Source organism: Entelurus aequoreus, linkage group LG14 (genome assembly GCF_033978785.1).
Source record: "Entelurus aequoreus isolate RoL-2023_Sb linkage group LG14, RoL_Eaeq_v1.1, whole genome shotgun sequence".
NCBI classification, from domain to species: Eukaryota; Metazoa; Chordata; class Actinopteri; order Syngnathiformes; family Syngnathidae; genus Entelurus; species Entelurus aequoreus.
Window position 1 is genome coordinate 36,484,280 of NC_084744.1, and position 18,375 is coordinate 36,502,654.

General features: G+C 41.3%; 2 protein-coding genes, 1 long non-coding RNA gene and 1 pseudogene across 3 annotated transcripts in view; 3 read left to right on the top strand and 1 right to left on the bottom strand.

Annotated features, from left to right (window-relative positions):
• Positions 1 to 2,275: 2,275 nt before the first annotated feature.
• Positions 2,276 to 4,520, bottom strand: LOC133665363 (E3 SUMO-protein ligase ZBED1-like). Its single transcript, XM_062070651.1, has 4 exons — positions 4,239 to 4,520; positions 4,012 to 4,132; positions 3,790 to 3,929; positions 2,276 to 3,684 (listed from the first exon to the last, which is right to left on the bottom strand). The coding sequence occupies exons 1-4, from the start codon at positions 4,500 to 4,502 to the stop codon at positions 2,554 to 2,556; spliced, it is 1,656 nt and encodes a 551-aa protein (XP_061926635.1). The 5' UTR covers positions 4,503 to 4,520; the 3' UTR covers positions 2,276 to 2,553.
• A 543-nt stretch (positions 4,521 to 5,063) lies between these two features.
• On the top strand, positions 5,064 to 10,895 carry LOC133664284 (calcium homeostasis endoplasmic reticulum protein-like; annotated as a pseudogene).
• Positions 10,896 to 11,610: 715 nt separating this feature from the next.
• LOC133665364 (uncharacterized) lies at positions 11,611 to 12,467 on the top strand. The gene is made up of 4 exons (XR_009828736.1): positions 11,611 to 11,802; positions 11,885 to 11,964; positions 12,043 to 12,147; positions 12,305 to 12,467. It is a non-coding gene; the product is annotated as an uncharacterized LOC133665364 (long non-coding RNA).
• A 4,878-nt stretch (positions 12,468 to 17,345) lies between these two features.
• LOC133664822 (importin subunit alpha-4) overlaps positions 17,346 to 18,375 on the top strand; it is a 38,998-nt gene continuing 37,968 nt past the window's right edge. Inside the window, exon 1 of the mRNA XM_062069755.1 lies at positions 17,346 to 17,543. Within this exon, the coding sequence (XP_061925739.1) occupies positions 17,475 to 17,543 (69 nt within the window). The 5' untranslated portion in view covers positions 17,346 to 17,474. The remainder of the gene's footprint in view (positions 17,544 to 18,375) is intronic.

The window sequence follows — 18,375 nt, forward strand, 5'->3', positions numbered from 1 at the left end:
TATGTGTGCAATTGCCGCAGAAGTCCACAGGAGGGCGCACGTTCCCCTCCAGGCTATTGCTGTCATTTTAAGACACGTGGCGGAAGTGGCTCACCTGAGCAGGTGAAAACAATCAGTCAATCACAATCACATCTAAAACATCCAATAAATAGACTGCAACAGTCAGAAGTTTACAAGCAGGATGGAAGCAGCAAGCGAGGTAAGAAGGAGCTATTTTCTTTACAACTTGTTTCAACTTTAAATCAGAGATGACAGATCTTACTAGTGATGGGTCGATGAGGCCTCATGAAGCGTTTCGACACATTGCAAAACTGTATTGATACTGTGTCGATACTGTGTCACTAAATACTGACATCTGCTGGACATTAAAAATCCCTACAGGCAACCTATGGGCCGACTCAACTGACACTGATTTTATGACCTAGTATATACAATAATATAAACCAAGCCATTGTATTTCATTTAGGATTATTTCATATCTTCATTTAAATAAAAATATATTTTTATCTTTTTTAGATACAGTCAATAAATAATGTGAACATGTATCGTGACTAGGATGGTAGAAGGTGGGGATTGAACCCCAGTAACCAGCAACCCTCCGTTTGCTGGCACGGCCACTCTACCGACTTCGCCACGGCGTCATTCCTGTAACCTTCTCTAATAACAGTAGTGATGGGTCCCACAACACAGATGCATCGGCGCATGCGTCGAGCAGCTCATAGAGCGAAACCCTGTGTCGGTGCGCGTACCGCTTTTAGAAAGTCACGTGACCGATCATGAGCTGCTTTGGTCACGTGACCGATCATGAGCTGCTTTGGTCACGTGACCGATACGCGAACTGTATCGCACTGACGCCTCCTCTGTGCCCTGTGAGCCACGTTCCCTCGAAGGTGCGCGCCTGCGCAATTGCGCAGTGCTCAAGCGTCCTCTGCGCACACCGTGCGCCGCACAGCCAATATATGCCGCGCACCAAATCAAACCCATCTGAATTCTAAACAAATTAAACACATTTATTCTGTGTAATTTTGAAATGCAACTTTGAGTGACAGTGACAACAAGCGGCCCTAACGGTGTTCGTCAACAACTAAGCGTTTAAGGCCACACAAAAAGTCGGACAACTCAAACACCACACAAAGTTACACTATGATTCCTCAGTCATACGTGTGCTTATTTTTCTGTCATTTATTATTAATATTAATTTATTGATATTAATCATGGAATGCTGTTAGTCAATAAATAATGTGAACATGTATCAGAACAGTGGTTCTCAACCTTTTTTCAGTGATGTACCCCCTGTGAAATTTTTTTTAATTCAAGTACCCCCTAATCAGAGCAAAGCATTTTTGGTTGAAAAAAAGAGATAAAGAAGTAAAATACAGCACTATGTCATCAGTTTCTGATTTAGTAAATTGTATAACAGTGCAAAATATTGCTCATTTGTAGTGGTCTTTCTTGAACTATTTGGAAAAAAATATATAAAAATAACTAAAAACTTGTTAAAAAATAAACAAGTGATTCAATTATAAATAAAGATTTCTACACATAGAAGTAATCATCAACTTAAAGTGCCCTCTTTGGGGATTGTAATAGAGATCCAACTGGATTCATGAACTTAATTCTAAACATTTCTTCACAAAAAAATAAATCTTTAACATCAATGGGACATGTCCACAAAATTTTTTAGCTGTCAACACTGAATATTGCATTGTAATGAATGGAATAGCCTACTTGATTTGATGTCCAGTTTATGAACTTACATTCATATTTTGTTGAAGTATTATTCAATAAATATATTTATAAATGATTTTTGAATTGTTGCTATTTTTAGAATATTTTAAAAGATTAAGATTAAGATTAAAGTACCAATGATTGTCACACACACACACTAGATGTGGTGAAATTTGTCCTCTGCATTTGTCCCATCCCCTTGGGGAGCAGTGGGCAGCAGCGGCGCCGCGCCCGGGAATCATTTTGGTGATTTAACCCCCAACTCCAACCCATGTTGCTGAGTGCCAAGCAGGGAGGTTATGGGTCCCATTTTTATAGTCTTTGGTATGACTCGGCTGGGATTTGAACTCCAACCTACCGAAAAAATCTCACGTACCCCTTGGCATACCTTCAAGTACCCCCAGGGGTACGCGTACCCCCATTTGAGAACCACTGTATCAGAACATGGAAATCTAAGAGAATGTGTTGTAAATGATGATGCTTGTGGACTGGGATTTTTTTTTTTTTTTACATATTTTTATTCAAAAAAACCAGTTTTTCCAAAGTATTAAATTTTAAGCGATTTCTCTTTTTGGTTATAATTTCTCCAGCTGTAGAAAATACCCGCTCACAGGGCACAGAGGAGGCGGGAGTGCAGAGGAAATGAAGAGATAGCTGGAAGAGGTTTGGGAAGGTGGTCTTCTGTTGGTCCCAGTATTTTAATGGGTCCTGGGACCTAGCTACATTTCCCTCTGCCAGGTACCGTTGGACCTCTTGTATGGCATCTACAGTAGAGTTTTTTGTCTGCCTTCCCACTTCCATATCCAGATGTTTCCAAAGGTTATCTTAAAAACAAAAAATATGCATTTTATTACATGATTTCAAACAACAACAACAAACAAATAATGCTGAATAAATGCCTGAAGTGGGTGCAGACAGCTGTTCTGCAGATGGTCCTGGCAGGGGCTCATTTGTGTGTCCGATGACAGACGCACATTCGGAGCGTAGGCGAACGATGGCGTCATTTAATTTAAAAGAACTGCGGAACCCGAGTGATTTATATCTGGGGTCAAGAAGTGTTGCTAGGGTCAACACACTTAATAACTCCAGATTGGAAGCAGTGTCTGTGACTCGACGCTTCAAATTTTCATGGAGGTGTTTGGCTGCCTGTGTTTGCAATGTTGAAGCACTATGCTCTAGTGCAAGGTACAGCATTTTCATCATCGGGATGACCTTTGACCCTGACACTCGCCTCTCCTCAGACAACTCCACTGTGGCTTGATGGAAAGGAGCAAGCACAATAAGTGTTTCTCCTACGATGTTAAACTCATCAGCTGTAAGTGGAGTCAAATCTGTTTTTAGAGAGGCCAGAGATACCCACACTGACTCCTTCTCATCATGTAGCCTTGACAGCATTTCATATGTGCTATTCCAGCGTGTTGCCACCTCATTGATGAGTTTCAGGGTTGGCCGTCCCATCTGTTGCTGCACTTGAGCAAGCTTTTCCTTAGCTGTAGTGCTCGATCTGAAGTATGTGACAATGTGCCTAGCTTTGTGTCTGATGGATGCAAGTGTGGGGATCTGGTCACATGATTTTCTAACTAATAAATTAAGACTATGTGCAATGCAAATTGAGTGTCGAATTTGGAGCTGTCTAGTGGATGCAATCATGTTTGGTGCTGCGTCGGTCACAAAACACTTTACTTTATTAGTTATGGCCCAGTCTGCCATCATGTCCCTTTTGACCTGGGCCAAATTGTCAGCAGTGTGACTTTGTGGAAAGTATTGCACACCCAACACAGATGTACACAACTGCAAATTATCATTTATGTAGTGGCAGGTAAGAGCCAAGTAAGCCTCCATGTTTACAGATGTCCACATGTCAGCTGTTATACTCACTGCCACAGCTTGCTGTACTTCCAATTTCACTCGTTCCCGTTCCTCCTCATATTTTGTCACCAGCATTTTTTTGATGGTCTGAAAATAACACCAAGTCAAACCAAAAGCAACTCAACGTATTTAATTTAAATATTAAATAAATTGGATGTATCAACTACAACTTTAGATCATTTCCACACAAACCTTTCTGGTAGGCAAAACATATGATGGCTCAAGGACCTGCACCAGTTCCCTGAACCCTTCACTCTCCACAATGCTGAGGGGCTGGCAGTCCTTCACAATGAAGTTCAGCAGAGCCTCATCCAGCATCTGCTTTCTGGTAGCTTGATGGTTAAAAATGAGATAAAGAAGAAGGGAATTAATTCTCAAAAAATAAACTGAGTAAGTTGTAGAATGGCTGTATACCTGAGTTTATCCTGGGTGTCTCTGGAACTTCATTTTCATGCCTGGCCCTATGATGCCTCAGCATTGAGGAGGTGGATTTGTTTATGTACGACAATTCTGTCGAACAAATGCGACATTTAACCTGCAGAAAATATGAATAGTAAACTAAGAATCATTTTGAATTCTAATAGATCAAGTGGAAACTTTGAGAGAAGAGGATGAAACGAGAAGGAAATAAACACCAATACCTTATTATCCGGTATTTGATCAAAATAGTCCCACACGGCGGAATTTTTTCTTTTTCCCTGAGGCTGCTCCATGATCGACGACGATAAATGATAAATGGCCAACAAGAGAAGTGCGCCGATTCTGTTGCCAGGTGCATCTCGTTGACAGATGCGCCGCTTCCTTATAAACACAGTTTGGCGCGCACGCGTCAGTGCGATACAGTTCGCGTATTGGTCACGTGTCCGGAACAGCTCATGAGCAGTCACGTGATAAGAACAGCTCATGAGCGGTCACGTGACCAAAACAGCTCGTGTTCGGTCACGTGACTTTCTAAAAGCGATACGCGCACCGACACAGGGTATCGCTCTATGAGCTCGACGCATGCGCCGATGCATCTGTGTTGCCGGACCCATCACTAGATCTTACTTTATCTTCCTGGTTCTTGTATCACTACGTGTTAGTGATGGGTTGATGAGGCCTCATGAAGCGTTTCGACACATTGCAAAACTGTATTGATACTGTGTCAATACTGTGTCACTAAATACTGACATCTGCTGGACATTAAAAATCCCTACAGGCAACCTATGGACCGACTCAACTGACACTGATATTATGACCTAGTATATACAATAATATAAACCAAGTCATTGTATTTCATTTAGGATTATATCATATCTTCATTTAAATAAAAATATATTTTTTAGATACAGTCAAATAATGTGAACATGTATCATGACTAGGATGGTAGAAGGTGGGGATTGAACCCCAGTAACCAATTGCTGGCACAGCCACGCTACCAACTTCGCCACGCCGTCATTCCTGTACCGTCTCTAGTATCAGTAGTGATGGGTCCACACAGATGCATCGGCGCATGCATCGAGCTCATAGAGCGAAACCCTGTGTCGGTGCGCGTACCGCTTTTAGAAAGTCACGTGACCGATACGCGACTGTATCGCACTGACGCCTCCTCTGTGCACTGTGAGCAACCTTCCCTCTAAGGTGCGCGCCTGCGCAATTGCGCAGTGCTCAAGCGTCCTCCGCGCACACCGTGCGCCGCACAGCCAATATATGCCGCGCACCAAATCAAACCCATCTGAATTCTAAACAAAATAAACACATTTATTATGTGTAATTTTGAAATGCAACTTTGAGTGACAGTGACAACAAGCGGCCCTAATGGTGTTCGTCAACAACACGCATTGCGCCGCTTCCTAATAAACACAGTTTGGCGCGCAGGCGTCAGTGCGATACAGTTCATGAGCGGTCACGTGACCAGAACAGCTTGAGTCAAACGTCAATGTTTCCGCCAGGCCGGTAAGAACTGGATGTTCAACAACGCCAAGACTCCGCAGCACAGTGAGCTGATGACATCGCATCGTCGCAACCGCATCACGGCTGACGGAGTGCACTTGGAGCTCCGCCCGCATCTCATCTATTTGACCAACGACGTTCTCCATCACTGGTAGGCGCCCTCCACGTGAATACAAGTAGGCATGTTCCCATCAGGGGTCTATGCTGCCGATACCATCATCTTTTAGCGCACAGGTGTCAAACCCAAGGCCCGGGGGGCCAGATGTTTATTTGGCCCTGGAAAGCCTGGAAATATGTATCAATAAAGTAGTGAAGTGAAGTGTGAAGTGAATTACATTTATATAGCGCTTTTTCTCAAGTGACTCAAAGCGCTTTACATTGTGAAACCCAATATCTAAGTTACATTTAAACCAGTGTGGGTGGCACTGGGAGCAGGTGGGTAAAGTGTCTTGCCCAAGGACACAACGGCAGTGACTAGGATGGCGGAAGCGGGGATCGAACCTGCAACCCTCAAGTTGCTGGCACGGCCGCTCTACCAACCGAGCTATACCGTCCCAAAGTACTGTAACTTTTCTTACTAAATGTATTCTTTGTATTTTGGCAGAAAAAAAATACATGTACTCCAAATTATGCGAACTTAAATTATGTCTAATTATGAAAAAATATATGATCAAACATTCAAACCATTTTTTAAATATAAATAAATACTAATAACAATGATTTCAAAGCAAGTTCTCCATTAAAGTGTGCAATGTAAAAGTAGCAATAGATTTCATGGTCAAATTGTGAAATTGACTGTGGTTTTTACTGCATTTGTCCCAAAATGAAAAAAACTGTACTTTTTTTTACTGTAATAAACTGTGGTGTCATTTTGGCATTTACAGTAATACACTGAAAAATCTACACTTGTTGATTTGCGGTAAAAAACAAAAACTGGCAACCTTTTTTTAACAACAAAAACAGCAGTACTGTTTTTCCATTTACAGTAATATACACTACATTTTGAGCTGAAATGATTGCAACTTACCATATTTTTTTTTACATTTTAGTTTACTTTTTTTGTATTGATATTATGTGTCTATTGTGATATAAATATATGAATCATTTTAGTATCAATCATGTAGTGATATTACCCACCACCAATTTATGGATCGCTCCATCTTGCATGTCAGCACCAGTTATTATATTATTTCATCTATTTGTATGATCTGCTTACTTTCTGCTCCAACATGCTTCCATCTACACTTCCTAAACTTTACTCAGCACTTGTTTCTTGGTGTTGTTTCAAGCTAGCTTTGCTTTTAGTGTGTTTACTTCCTGCTTATGGCTTGCTCACTCGGTGTGTAACATGTGTAGCCTCCTCCAGTGATAATAGCACTTTTAAATGCAGTTTATTGGCTGCAATAGAGTTGATTATCATTCTGAACTTAGGGGAGGGTCTCCACACTGCGTATGGAGACACGGTATTAGCTGCGAGCTTGTCTGTCGAGGGACTAAAAATAAATGCAGCGTTAATCGGCAATGGCGATTAGGTTCTTCTTCATGAGAGTGGGCTGATGCACCCCTCTCGTAAAAGCCATCTTTCTCCAAATGACACGCATAATGTCCTGCTTCTTCAGCCAGCGCAAACAGCAGAAGGATTTGCTGGCAGCTTTGCAGAAAGTTGTGGTTCCAATCTAATGCACCAGCTTCCTGGCGTCGTCTTCGTGGCTTCCGTCCGCAGTTGTTGCAGCTTTGGGAGAAGAATGGCTACTTCGACGACGAGACCATTCAGCAACTCCAGAACCCGGCGCTGGGCCTGGGCCAGGGCCAGTACCAGGTGACGTCACACGCCTCCCCCGGCGCACCTCGACCTTTGACGTTTGACCGCACCTCTCCCGCAGGCCTCGCTGATAACGGACCACGCCAGCGTGGTGCAGCCCATCCAGCTGGCCTTCCAGCAGCAGATCTAAGCCCTGAAGAGCCAGCACGAAGACTTTGTGACGACGCTGACACTGCAGCCCGCCCCTAAGCTGGCCCCGCCCGCTGACCCCGAAAAGGCCTCGCTCGTGACCGCAGGTGACGCCTCCTTTCGTTGTTGTGATGTCATCATGTGTGTCACGTGTTAGTCATACGTAGGGATGATGTTTGACAAGGAATTGTCGAGTTCGAGCCTATTATCGAATCCTCTTATCGAACCGATTCCTTATCGATTCTCTTATCGAGTCCAGATAGGTTGTTGTATATGGAAAAAAACACACAATATTTGGTTGAACTAAAGCTCACTTTTATTATATAAGAAAAAAATAATTTCTAATAAATAAATAAATATTGACTGTTACCCCCCCTAAAAAAATAAAATAAAATAAATATATTAAGTGGGATTTTTCAGAAAAACAAATGTATACAGTAACACAAAACAAGCTGTCTCTGTGATCACTATAGGTGTATAAATAATAATATAGTGTTCAATAAAATCAGTCCCTTGGGCACAAAACTGAAAATAATACAGCTCTGCAAAAAGTGCACTTCTGCTGCTATTTGACATAACTGTTTGTTATGATGCTTTGACATTTTTGCACTTCATTTCTTTATTGAAAGAAAATCCTATGAAGAGAAAAGTTGTTTGCAAATGTGGTTACAATGCTAAAAAATGAAAAGTTAAAGCTAAAAAAAGAAATACAATTTATTGAGTTAACATTATTTCTTTATAGGGGGAAAGATGTGATATGATGAGCTAGGGAATATAACAACTATACTACCCAGCATGCAACAGGACTGACGAGCATGCGTGGTAGCCCCGAAAAGTGTTGTTGCATGTTGCCACCCGGCAGCTAAGAATGAGGTTATGAGCACGCTGTGAAAGTAAACGTCAAGAACTCAGCCAACGCGCCTCGTCTGCATTATTTATAATTAGATAGACAACACTTATACAGTGTGATTTTGTTTTGTTTACCGTACAAGGAAAGAAAAACAAAAGTTAAAGAAGGGAGATGTGTTGTATATATATTAGAGATGCGCGGATAGGCATTTATTTCATCCGCAACCGCATCACAAAAGTCGTCATCCACCCGAACCAACATTTTATCAAAACCACACCCGCCCGTTGTTGTATATCCAATATAGACGATGCAAGGCATTAGTGAGGTTAGAAAGCTTTTGCCTGTTAAAGAAAGGAGACTGATCCGATGCAGCAGAGACATTCAATGCGTGCCACGCATTAATATCTCTTGGCCACGCATTAGTGGCTAAGAGATATTAATGCGTGATATTATTTATCATTATTATAATATTATTGTCATTTCCATTAAGAAAGTGTTGACTATTGTTGCCAATGTCCTCAGATCAGGAGTGCGTTCATCACACTTTGTGTGCGCAGTTGCAGCAAGCAGAACGAGGCTTTAAAGAAGTTTAAAAAATGTTTTAGAAAGACTAGGCCTATATTTTCGTTAAGTAAAAAAAATTTTCTGAATTTATTTCAATGAATATTAACTTGTTAACGTTATAATGCTCAAATAGGGACGAGGGCGGGGTGCACAGTGAAACAGTGAACAATTTTGCGACAAAGATGAACCTTTATTGATTGATCTGCAGCCATGACAAAATATCAGACAATCTCCATTGTCAACCACAGGCAGGAAAATAAAGATGAACACATAGAACTATGTTGTAGGCATAGGCATAGGCTCATACGTTTTTAAGCTGAAATTAAAAAAAAAAAAAAAAAAAATGTGCCTCACAAGCCTTAGGCTGTCAATCACGCACACAAACTTAAATTATACAATAACATATGTATGTCATCCCTATTTAAACAAAAATAAATTAAATACATAATAATAATAAATTACGTGCAACTTATTGGCCAAGGCAAATAGCTGAAGGGAATCAAACCCATCAGACTGCACTTTATCATCAAACTTGAATTATAATGAAAATAGACAAACAAAGCCGGTTAAATAGCCTTACATTGTAGCCAATCGGAGATGTGCTTCACTTGAAAGCGAGGCCAAAAAATTAAAACACAGTAGTACATCTCCAATAGAAAAAACCCACAATAAACAACGCAATTGCCTTAATTCCTTTGCGTTGTAGTGCGTCCAAACAACACGTAACCATCAAAATTATTCAGCTGACCCAACTCAATATAGGTTAGACATGGGCTTATTTGGTATAGCCTAGGTAACGTAGACTAATTCGTTTAACATATCCAACCGTATGTCTACTTACTTTTTTTTTTTGTTAGCACTATGCAGGAATAAAATGGCATCTACAGTGCCAGGATTCAGGCGAGAGCGTCTGGCCTCTAAAATGCGCCCTGCTGTGCATATATACATTTAACTATGTATATATATTTCCGAATTGGTTCAACCGCCACCCGCCCAAATCTATTTAAAATCAATTTTTTTTGTCATGTCACCCGCCCAACGCGCGGTTTATCCGCGGACTCCGCGGTTGTGTCCGCAAACCGCGCATCTCTAATATATATGTATGTGCTGCGGTTGCTTTAAGAAGGTTGCGACAGCTGCCAGAAAGGAGGTGCGTTGCTAGCCTGGTTGCTATGTTTCCGGTTGGTCGTAAAAGTGTTTATGTGTTTGTACCCTGCTCAAATCTCTCAGTAAAGTTATTCATTGAATTATACCTTTTGTTTTGAACTTTATTACACCTTGAAGCGCTTTTTCCGGTCCATTGTTTTCCTGCTTTCCCTATCTGCGCCTAATGACTGAGCTACGTGACGTCATTTCTTGTGATGTCACACGGGGCATTTCTGGTTCGTTCCCAGGGATTCGAATAAAGAACCAACTCTTTTTCTTTACTATAGTGGTCTCGATAACGGGTACCGGTTCTCAAAAAGGGGTTCTTTTCTTATCGAACAACCGGGGAAACCGGTTTCGAGTATCATCCCTAGTCATACGTGTGCTCCGCAGCAGAGGCAAAGTCCCCCAGGTCAGGTCGGTCTCCAGGAGACTTTGACGAAGCTCCATCCAAACCTCAGGACCCCAGCGGACCCTCAGAGCTGCCCCCAAGCCTGTGTGGTACGACGCCCAGCACATGGGCCCGTGGAACCCGAACCAGCCGGTAAAAAAGGCGTCACCATGTGCTCTCCTGATCTCCGTCGACCACTTTGCTTTGTCCTCCGCCAGCCACCCTTCGACCCCAACCAGCCCCCCGCCTCCGTGTCCGCACTGGAACAGCCACGAGGGGATGTGGAGCGATCAGAGGGAGCCGGGCAGCTGGAGCGGCGGGGCCCTGAAACTCGCACGACCAGCCGCCTCCGTGGGGGAACCAGCCCGATCAGCCACCGTGGGGCCAGCGGGAGCCACCCCCCCCCCCCCCCCCCCACATGCAGGCATGTTTACATTTCCACTCAATCCACCATTATTGTGTGAATGCTCCAGAACATTCACACATGCTTTTCTACCCCAAAATTCATCTATTATTATTATTATTATTCTACAGATTTTGACGCGCTCTACCTTCCACATTTTTCATCCGATTCAAAGTGTTCCAACTTCAAACTGTTCAGCCTATTCTGAAATTGCGGGCTTTCCCTTGACAAATTCCCAGAGTTCCCAGAATTCCAGGTTTTCCGGGACATTTTTCCCATTCAAAATGAATTGGCCATTTTTCTAACTTCCACCATTTCCACATTTTCCAACCTACCGGTATTCAAATAATTCCACCTTTAACACATTCCACTCATCCTGGACATTCAAACTATCATTTTTCCAAGTGAAAAAAAATTCCAGGAATTCCCAGAATTCTCGTTTTTTTTCACCCTTTTTTCTGTCGACTACTCCTCCCACATTTTTCAACCGTTCCACCGTCAAATCATTCCTTTTAATCAGGACAAAACTGGAAAAATTCCCGGTGTTCCTGAAATTCCGTAATACTATTTCTCAATTAAAAATGTTACTACTTCAACATTTCTCGACCGATTTGAATAATTCCAACACCAACCATTTCCACTCATTCACAACATTCAAAGTATTTAGCTTTCTTTTTTTTTATTCCCAAATTTCCATGAAATTCCCATTGAAAAGAATGGGACATTCTTCAAAGTTCCACAACTCCCACATTTTTTTATCCGATTCAAAGCGTTCCAACTTCAAACTGTTCAGCCTATTCGGGAATCACAGGCTTTCCCTTGGCAATTTCCCAGAATTTCAGCGGCACCCCCGACACCTCCTTCCACAGCTGCTGGAGGTCCGACGGACACATCGTGGCTGGCAACCTTAGTCGTTCTCGTCATCACTGGCAAAGTGTTTTCTCTCCTCTGAGGTTCCTCCCAGTCAGGTATCGGGTGTTGTCTCTCCTCTCCCGATACCTGACTGGGAGAGGAGAGTCAACTTTTCTCTCTACTCTTTGCGTCCATCAGGATCTTCTTGTGAGGTTGACGGATGACGTGGATCCATGTTTTCTCTACAGCCTCCACATTTCAGAGGAAGATTTTCAAAGGTTTGTGTCAGAAGTCGTTCTTTCCACTAATAAACGTGTTGCCTTTTTTGACTTTTTTTCTTTCGTCTAATTGCACAGTTTAAAAGTGCAGCGGAGAATTCGGTTGGAATTCACATCGTTTCCCGACATGCTCATGGAGTATTTTAATGAATGTCGATCCGAGCAGAAGTCCAGCCATCCCAGGTAGGAATGTAAATAAATAAAGGTGTACCGGTACATGTCAGGTATCCTCCTCCTCCTAATGTGAACTTTAGGATGCATGCAGTTAATGTCTTATCGTGAAAATACACAGCATGCACAATAAATTCTGACATGTGTTTGTTGGGTTTTTGGGCTGCAGGTTCCAGCTGCTTCTTCCTTGTGACTCTGCCTCACTCCAAGGCCCCGCCAACTTCAGTGTGGTGGAGAGATGTTCCTACCAAGACACGGACCGCCTGACCCTGAGGCTCAAGCCAGGCTCAGACAGAGAAGTCAATGAGTATCTGGCTGCGTCTCTGACATCTCTCAAGGTTGGTGTGCTCCAAAACTGATGCGTATACAAATATACAGTAGTACCTCAAGTTACAAGTTGAATTGGTTCTGTGGCGGAGCTCTCAACTCAAAACACTTGTATCATAAACCAGCGTCAGCCATTGAAGTCAATTAAAATAGAGTATTTCATTGGAAAGGCACAGCATGTTTTGTGTTCGACATATGTGAAGAGCAGTGTGGTTAAAAGGTCGGAATCGGGTAAAAAAAAAAGGCACATAATTTTGGGCATTGTAATACAATGACCATGTCCATTCATTTGAGTGGGAATTTCTTAAAAATTTGGGAATTTCGAGATAAACGGGTATTTTTGAAATAATAAGTAATACAACAATTGTCCTAGATCAGTGGTTTTCAACCTTTTTTGAGCCAAGGCACATTTTTTCCACGGAGGCACACCACCAGCAGAAAAGGTTAAACAATGAAACTCCACCAGGTTGTCGTGCCTTATTTTGAGTTTGTTGTTGTTTCTTGTGTGTCGTGCTTCAGTTCCTGTCTTGCGCTGTTATTTTGGTGACCCTTCCTGTTTTGTTGGTGTTCTCCTGGAGCAGCTTCACGCCTTCCTTTGAGTGCTATTGCCCGCACCTGCTTTGTTTTGGCAATTAAGACTCTAAGTTGTGCGTACGCTATCCTTCTTTGTGGGGACATTGTTGATTGTCATGTCATGTACGGAATGTGCTTTGTGGACGTCGTCTTTGCTCCACACGCTGTAAGTTTTTGCTGTCGTCCAGCATTCTGTGTTTGTTGACTTTGTAGCCGGTTCAGTTTTACTTTTGTTTTACATAGCCATTCCTATGATTCAGTGCCTTTTCCTAGCGGGACTTATTTTTTGGTTGAAGCGTTACATACCTTTTTACCTGCACGCTGTCTGTCTCCCGCTGTGCTCTGCATATTGGGATCACGACAAACCATCCTCGACGCGTTCCGACTTCTACAAAGCAATGAACTACCTGCTGCCACCTACTGGTATGGAGTATTACAAGATTACCCTGCCAAGCTCTACACAGCACAGGCACTAGACAACGGCACATTAATATGATTATTGATTTGAAAAAAATCTTTTTTGGACCAATTAGGTGAAGTTGCATAATTTCCCACGGCACACCAGACAATATCTCACGGCACACTAGTGTGCCACGGCACAGTGGTTGAAAATCACTGTCCTAGATGATATGATGAATGAGTTGTTGGAATTTTTCAAAACGGCTAATAAATGTTGACATAGCAACAGTTTAGATTGGAATGGGTATTTCAGGAAAATCGGGAATTTGTACGAAAAGAAAAACTGTAGTTTTGTTGTCCCAATTAAGAAGGACGTTTTGAAGGATGAATGGTCAAAAACGGTTGAAAAATGTGGACTGTGAAAGCTTTCCAGGAAGAGGTAAAAATAGGGCTTTGGAAAACCCAGGAAATCCTGGAATTTTTTTTAATTTGGTAGTGGTAGTTTGATCGGAAAGGTCAGTGGAGTGTGTGGATTGTGGAACGGTTGAAACCGGCTGAGAAATGTGGAAATTGTGCAAGTTCGAAAAATGGGTAATATGGGTAATCAACAATATTTTTTTCTTTTTTTTTTGGGCAGTTCACGATTACCGGTCGAGCCGAACGTTTCGATACTCGAATGGTTCCGATCGGATGCAAACTGTGTGCCAAAGTGCTTGTCATTCACACAAAAAGTATTAAAACAAGCTAACTAGGAACATGTAGAAAAGAATATAAGAGTCATTTATTAGACAGGAACAAACATCATATTAGAGCAACATGGGGCATCCTGAATAGTATCATTATAAATGGCACTAAGAAAGGTTACCCTCAAAACTTTATAGGCGAAAACATAAAAAATGACAATATGAACGAAGCGGTGGAACACTTTAATGACTACTCTGTAAATATAGGAACCTATTTAGAGCTAAGGGTTTGAAAAACCGGGTCAGTTAGGTACCTAAATGACACAATAAATAGAAATGTTCCTAAATAATGTGAGGGGAAATAATCAAAATCGTAAAGAAATGTAAGTAAGACTTCAACAGACTGTCACGGATGAAATATGAAAGTAATAAAATGGGTTATCGGAGGAATTTTCGAACCTTAAACGTATGGCTATAAAGAACGAGAGAAGAACATATATGTTAGTAATTGCTATGAAGTGGAAAAGGGGTAGGATAAGGGTTGCAAAGGGGTGGAAAGTTTCCGGTAAATTTCCGGAAATTTCCCACGGGAAGTTAAACTCGGGAAGTTTGGAAATTTTGACCATTTTTAGATTATTCAAAGTTGGACACCGTCCATCTTATTGTGTAGAATAAGATGAGAAGCTTGTAAACACTAATGCAATGCCACACACAGATAGAAATAGTCAGCTAAACAATTGGAGTAGTCTTTAACAATATTTGACTGATGGACAAATGAATAGAAATAGGCTAGATGAATAAATGAACAGTCAATCAGCATGCTCAATCAAACTATAAGCTACATTCTTGTATGACAACAGAATGGCTAGCAGAACAGAAGGCAGAGGAAACTACACCTTTTGATTTACTATTTGCTAGTTGAACTTTACACATCACAAAAAAGGTCAATTCTGATCGCTAACGTTGTTAGCATACATGAATGGGATTTAACATAGAGAAAATTAGCATCACGGCTAACGGAGAAATATTTTGGGTTCATTATGAGACTGTGGTGGTACATAAACCTAGCTAGCTAGAGATATTGGCCCCAAAATCATTGAACAAGTACAGGAACAGCTAGTCTGCTGGAGTAGTCTGCAGTCATACAGTAACAAGCAATTACACCTCTATTCCACTTAAATACCATAGATCAAATATTATTATTATAGAGGTTTATTTAAAATAGGGACAGATACAAAAACATAGACATCTGAAACAGTTATCCGATGCATGCATCACAGTGTTTGTAGCCAAAGCTAATTTACAACACTTGTCCCCAACAACACAGATCCAACATCATTAAAATAGGAAAATAAAAAATAGAATGAGTTGATAATAATGATAATAGTAATAATACAAAGTGCAGACTAGATAAAAGCCAATAATAATAATAATGATAATAACACAGACAAAGTGCAGACTAGATAAAAACCAATTAGTAAAAATGAGTAAAAACTAAACATGGGAACACGATCGTTGCTCAACTAGCCATAATTGTGTTTGTTTTTTGAAAGTGACAAGTGCAGGTATACTTTTCAAAGTGTCCGGTAAAGAGTTCCATAGTTGTGGTCCTTTTATTGAAAAGGCAGTCTGGGCAAAAGATGTTCTACGGAATGGAACACAACAGTTGCCTTTTGACACTGCTCGGGTGGTAGATCTGGTACCACTTTGCAGTCTTGTAATTGCCTTGCAGAGCGATTGGGGAGCAGAGTTATGCAAGCATTTAAAAACCAGTTTGACTGTGTGTAACAAAATAAAATTGGTAAAACTTAAAATATTGTATTTGGTTAAAATTTGGCAATGATGATATCGTATACTCTTCTTGTCTAGAACTTTCAAGGTGCGGTTATAAAGACACTCAATGGTCTTGATTGATGACTGGTGTGCCTGGGACCATGTGGTTAAGCCATAAGATATGTGTGACAGAATCATTGCATTCATAAAAGTAAAAGCACAGCTAAGAGTTAAGCAGTGTCTTTTTATATAAATAAGACTTTTGAAGTAATTTTGATAGTAGGCTAATATAGCTAATATTTCCATCATGTGTTGTCTTCATTATTACACTTATATAAGACTTTTAAAAATAAAGCTAATATAAATGATAAATGGGTTATACTTGTATAGCGCTTTTCTACCTTCAAGATACTCAAAGCGCTTTGACAGTATTTCCACAGTCACACACACATTCACACACTGATGGAGGGAGCTGCCATGCAAGGCGCTACCAGCACCCATCAGGAGCAAGGGTGAAGTGTCTTGCCCAAGGACACAACGGACGTGACTAGGATGGTAGAAGGTGGGGATTGAACCCCAGTAACCGGCAACCCTCCGATTGCTGGCACGGCCACTCTACCAACTTCGCCACGCCGTCCTGTTGTCTTCATTATAACACTTATATAAGACTTTTAAAGTAATTTTGATAGTAGGCTAATATAGCTAATATAGACACTTACATCATATGTTGTCTTCATTATAACACTTAAATAAGACTTTTAAAGTCATTTTGATAGTAGGCTAATCTAGCTAATAAAGACACTTCCATCATGTGTTGTCTTCAATATAACACTTATATAAGACTTTTAAAGTCATTTTGATAGTAGGCTAAAATAGACACATCATCATCATCATTTCTTTTTATTCCTTTCATGAAAATGCATATATACAAGCCATATACAGTTGGCACTTTCTTTGTTTTTGTGTTTCTTATACATTTCCATGATCAGAAAGGAGCAGGTGGAAGAATACTATTCTTATATTTATCTGCCCCCTTTTCAACACAAATTATTTGAAATGACTTTATCACTGTTCCCTCCATCAACACCCCAACTCCAACATACTTTAAATTTTCGTTTAAGTATTTTCAAAATGACACGTCCAATCAAAATCAAAAATCAGTTTTGATTTGACACTTACATCATGTGTTGTCTTCATTATAACACTTACATAAGACTTTTGAAGTCATTTTGATAGTAGGCTAATATAGCTAATAAAGACAGTTACATCATGTGTTGCCTTCATTTTAACACTTGTATGAGACTTTTAATTTTTTGCGGCTCCAGACCGATTACTTTCTTGTATTTGTGGTGGAATATAACGTGACACAAATAGACTTATGAAACCAGCATGGCGTCAAAAAGTCCAAACTCCACCTACTTCCGCCCGGTGATTCATGACGTCATCGCTGACCCTCCCCTCCCAGAAGCCCAGAAGCCCAGCAGCAGCAGCAGCAGGACACGAGCTGCCTCATCTCTCTCAGAGGAGATCCCGAAAGAAAAACCCCCTCCCGCCTCTACGCGCACAACACACACACGCAGAGCCATGGCAGACAACGCCGGCTTGGAAAACCACCGCATCAAAAGCTTTAAGAACAAGGGGCGAGATGTCGAGGTGAGCCGGCGACTTCTCGTAACGCCCGCGGGTCATTTTGTCCGTTGAAGAGGGGGATCTCTTCGGGCCTCGTTGGTGGACGATGAGGAGGAGGAGGAGCAGCCCAGCTACTAGTACAAGCTAGTTGACCTAAAACAGCACTAACATCGCTTATTAGCCCACATGAGCCTTTTTACACATTTTACCCGAGTGGAATGATGTTATTTAGCACACTTTGCTGTAGTTTGTCTGGATTTCTGATGGAATTGAGTGAGTAGTTAGCAGCTAGCTGTCAGTGTGTTTGGCTAGCCGGGTGGAAGCCGGTGGCTAGCGGGAAGGGTGGGCCCCGGCCAAGCCTCACTTTCGCTATATTTGCACCCACATTGTTGAAAAACCGTACACTTCTCACATTAAAGCGCCATTTTTTTACACGCAGTCGGCGTAGTTTTGGACTTCGGTTGAAGACTATCCGGCTTAATCGGAAGCGCTAGCTAATATTGTGAAGGTTAGCCAGGTGAGCTAGCTAAAGCGAGCCTCGGGGGATTAAACATCGACATGTTGTGAGGCTATTTTTGTACATTTATATTCTATACGTTATACCAGGCTTGGGCAATTATTTTGACCCGGGGGCCACATTTAGAGAAAAATATGTGTCTGGGGGCCGATATATCTATTTTTAGGAACACTAATACAAAACCTCACAATAATGTCTGACTGAATGCTAAAAACGTTATGACAGACCGCCTTAAAAAACGTAATGGAATTTTAAATTTTCCTATGAACGATAAAACACTGAATATTGACAAAATATAAACGCAACACCCCCAGATCGAGATATTTTACAATCAAGTGA

Excerpts from the sequence above, each read along its gene's own strand:
- LOC133665363 (XM_062070651.1), bottom strand. The coding sequence starts at position 4,502 with ATGAGCTGTTCTTATCACGTGACTGCTCATGAGCTGTTCCGGACACGT. Across the intron at positions 3,930-4,011 it reads GACACCCAGGATAAACTCAG|CTACCAGAAAGCAGATGCTG; the intron begins GTATACAGCCAT and ends TTAACCATCAAG. Across the intron at positions 3,685-3,789 it reads ATGTTTTGCCTACCAGAAAG|ACCATCAAAAAAATGCTGGT; the intron begins GTTTGTGTGGAA and ends TGTTATTTTCAG.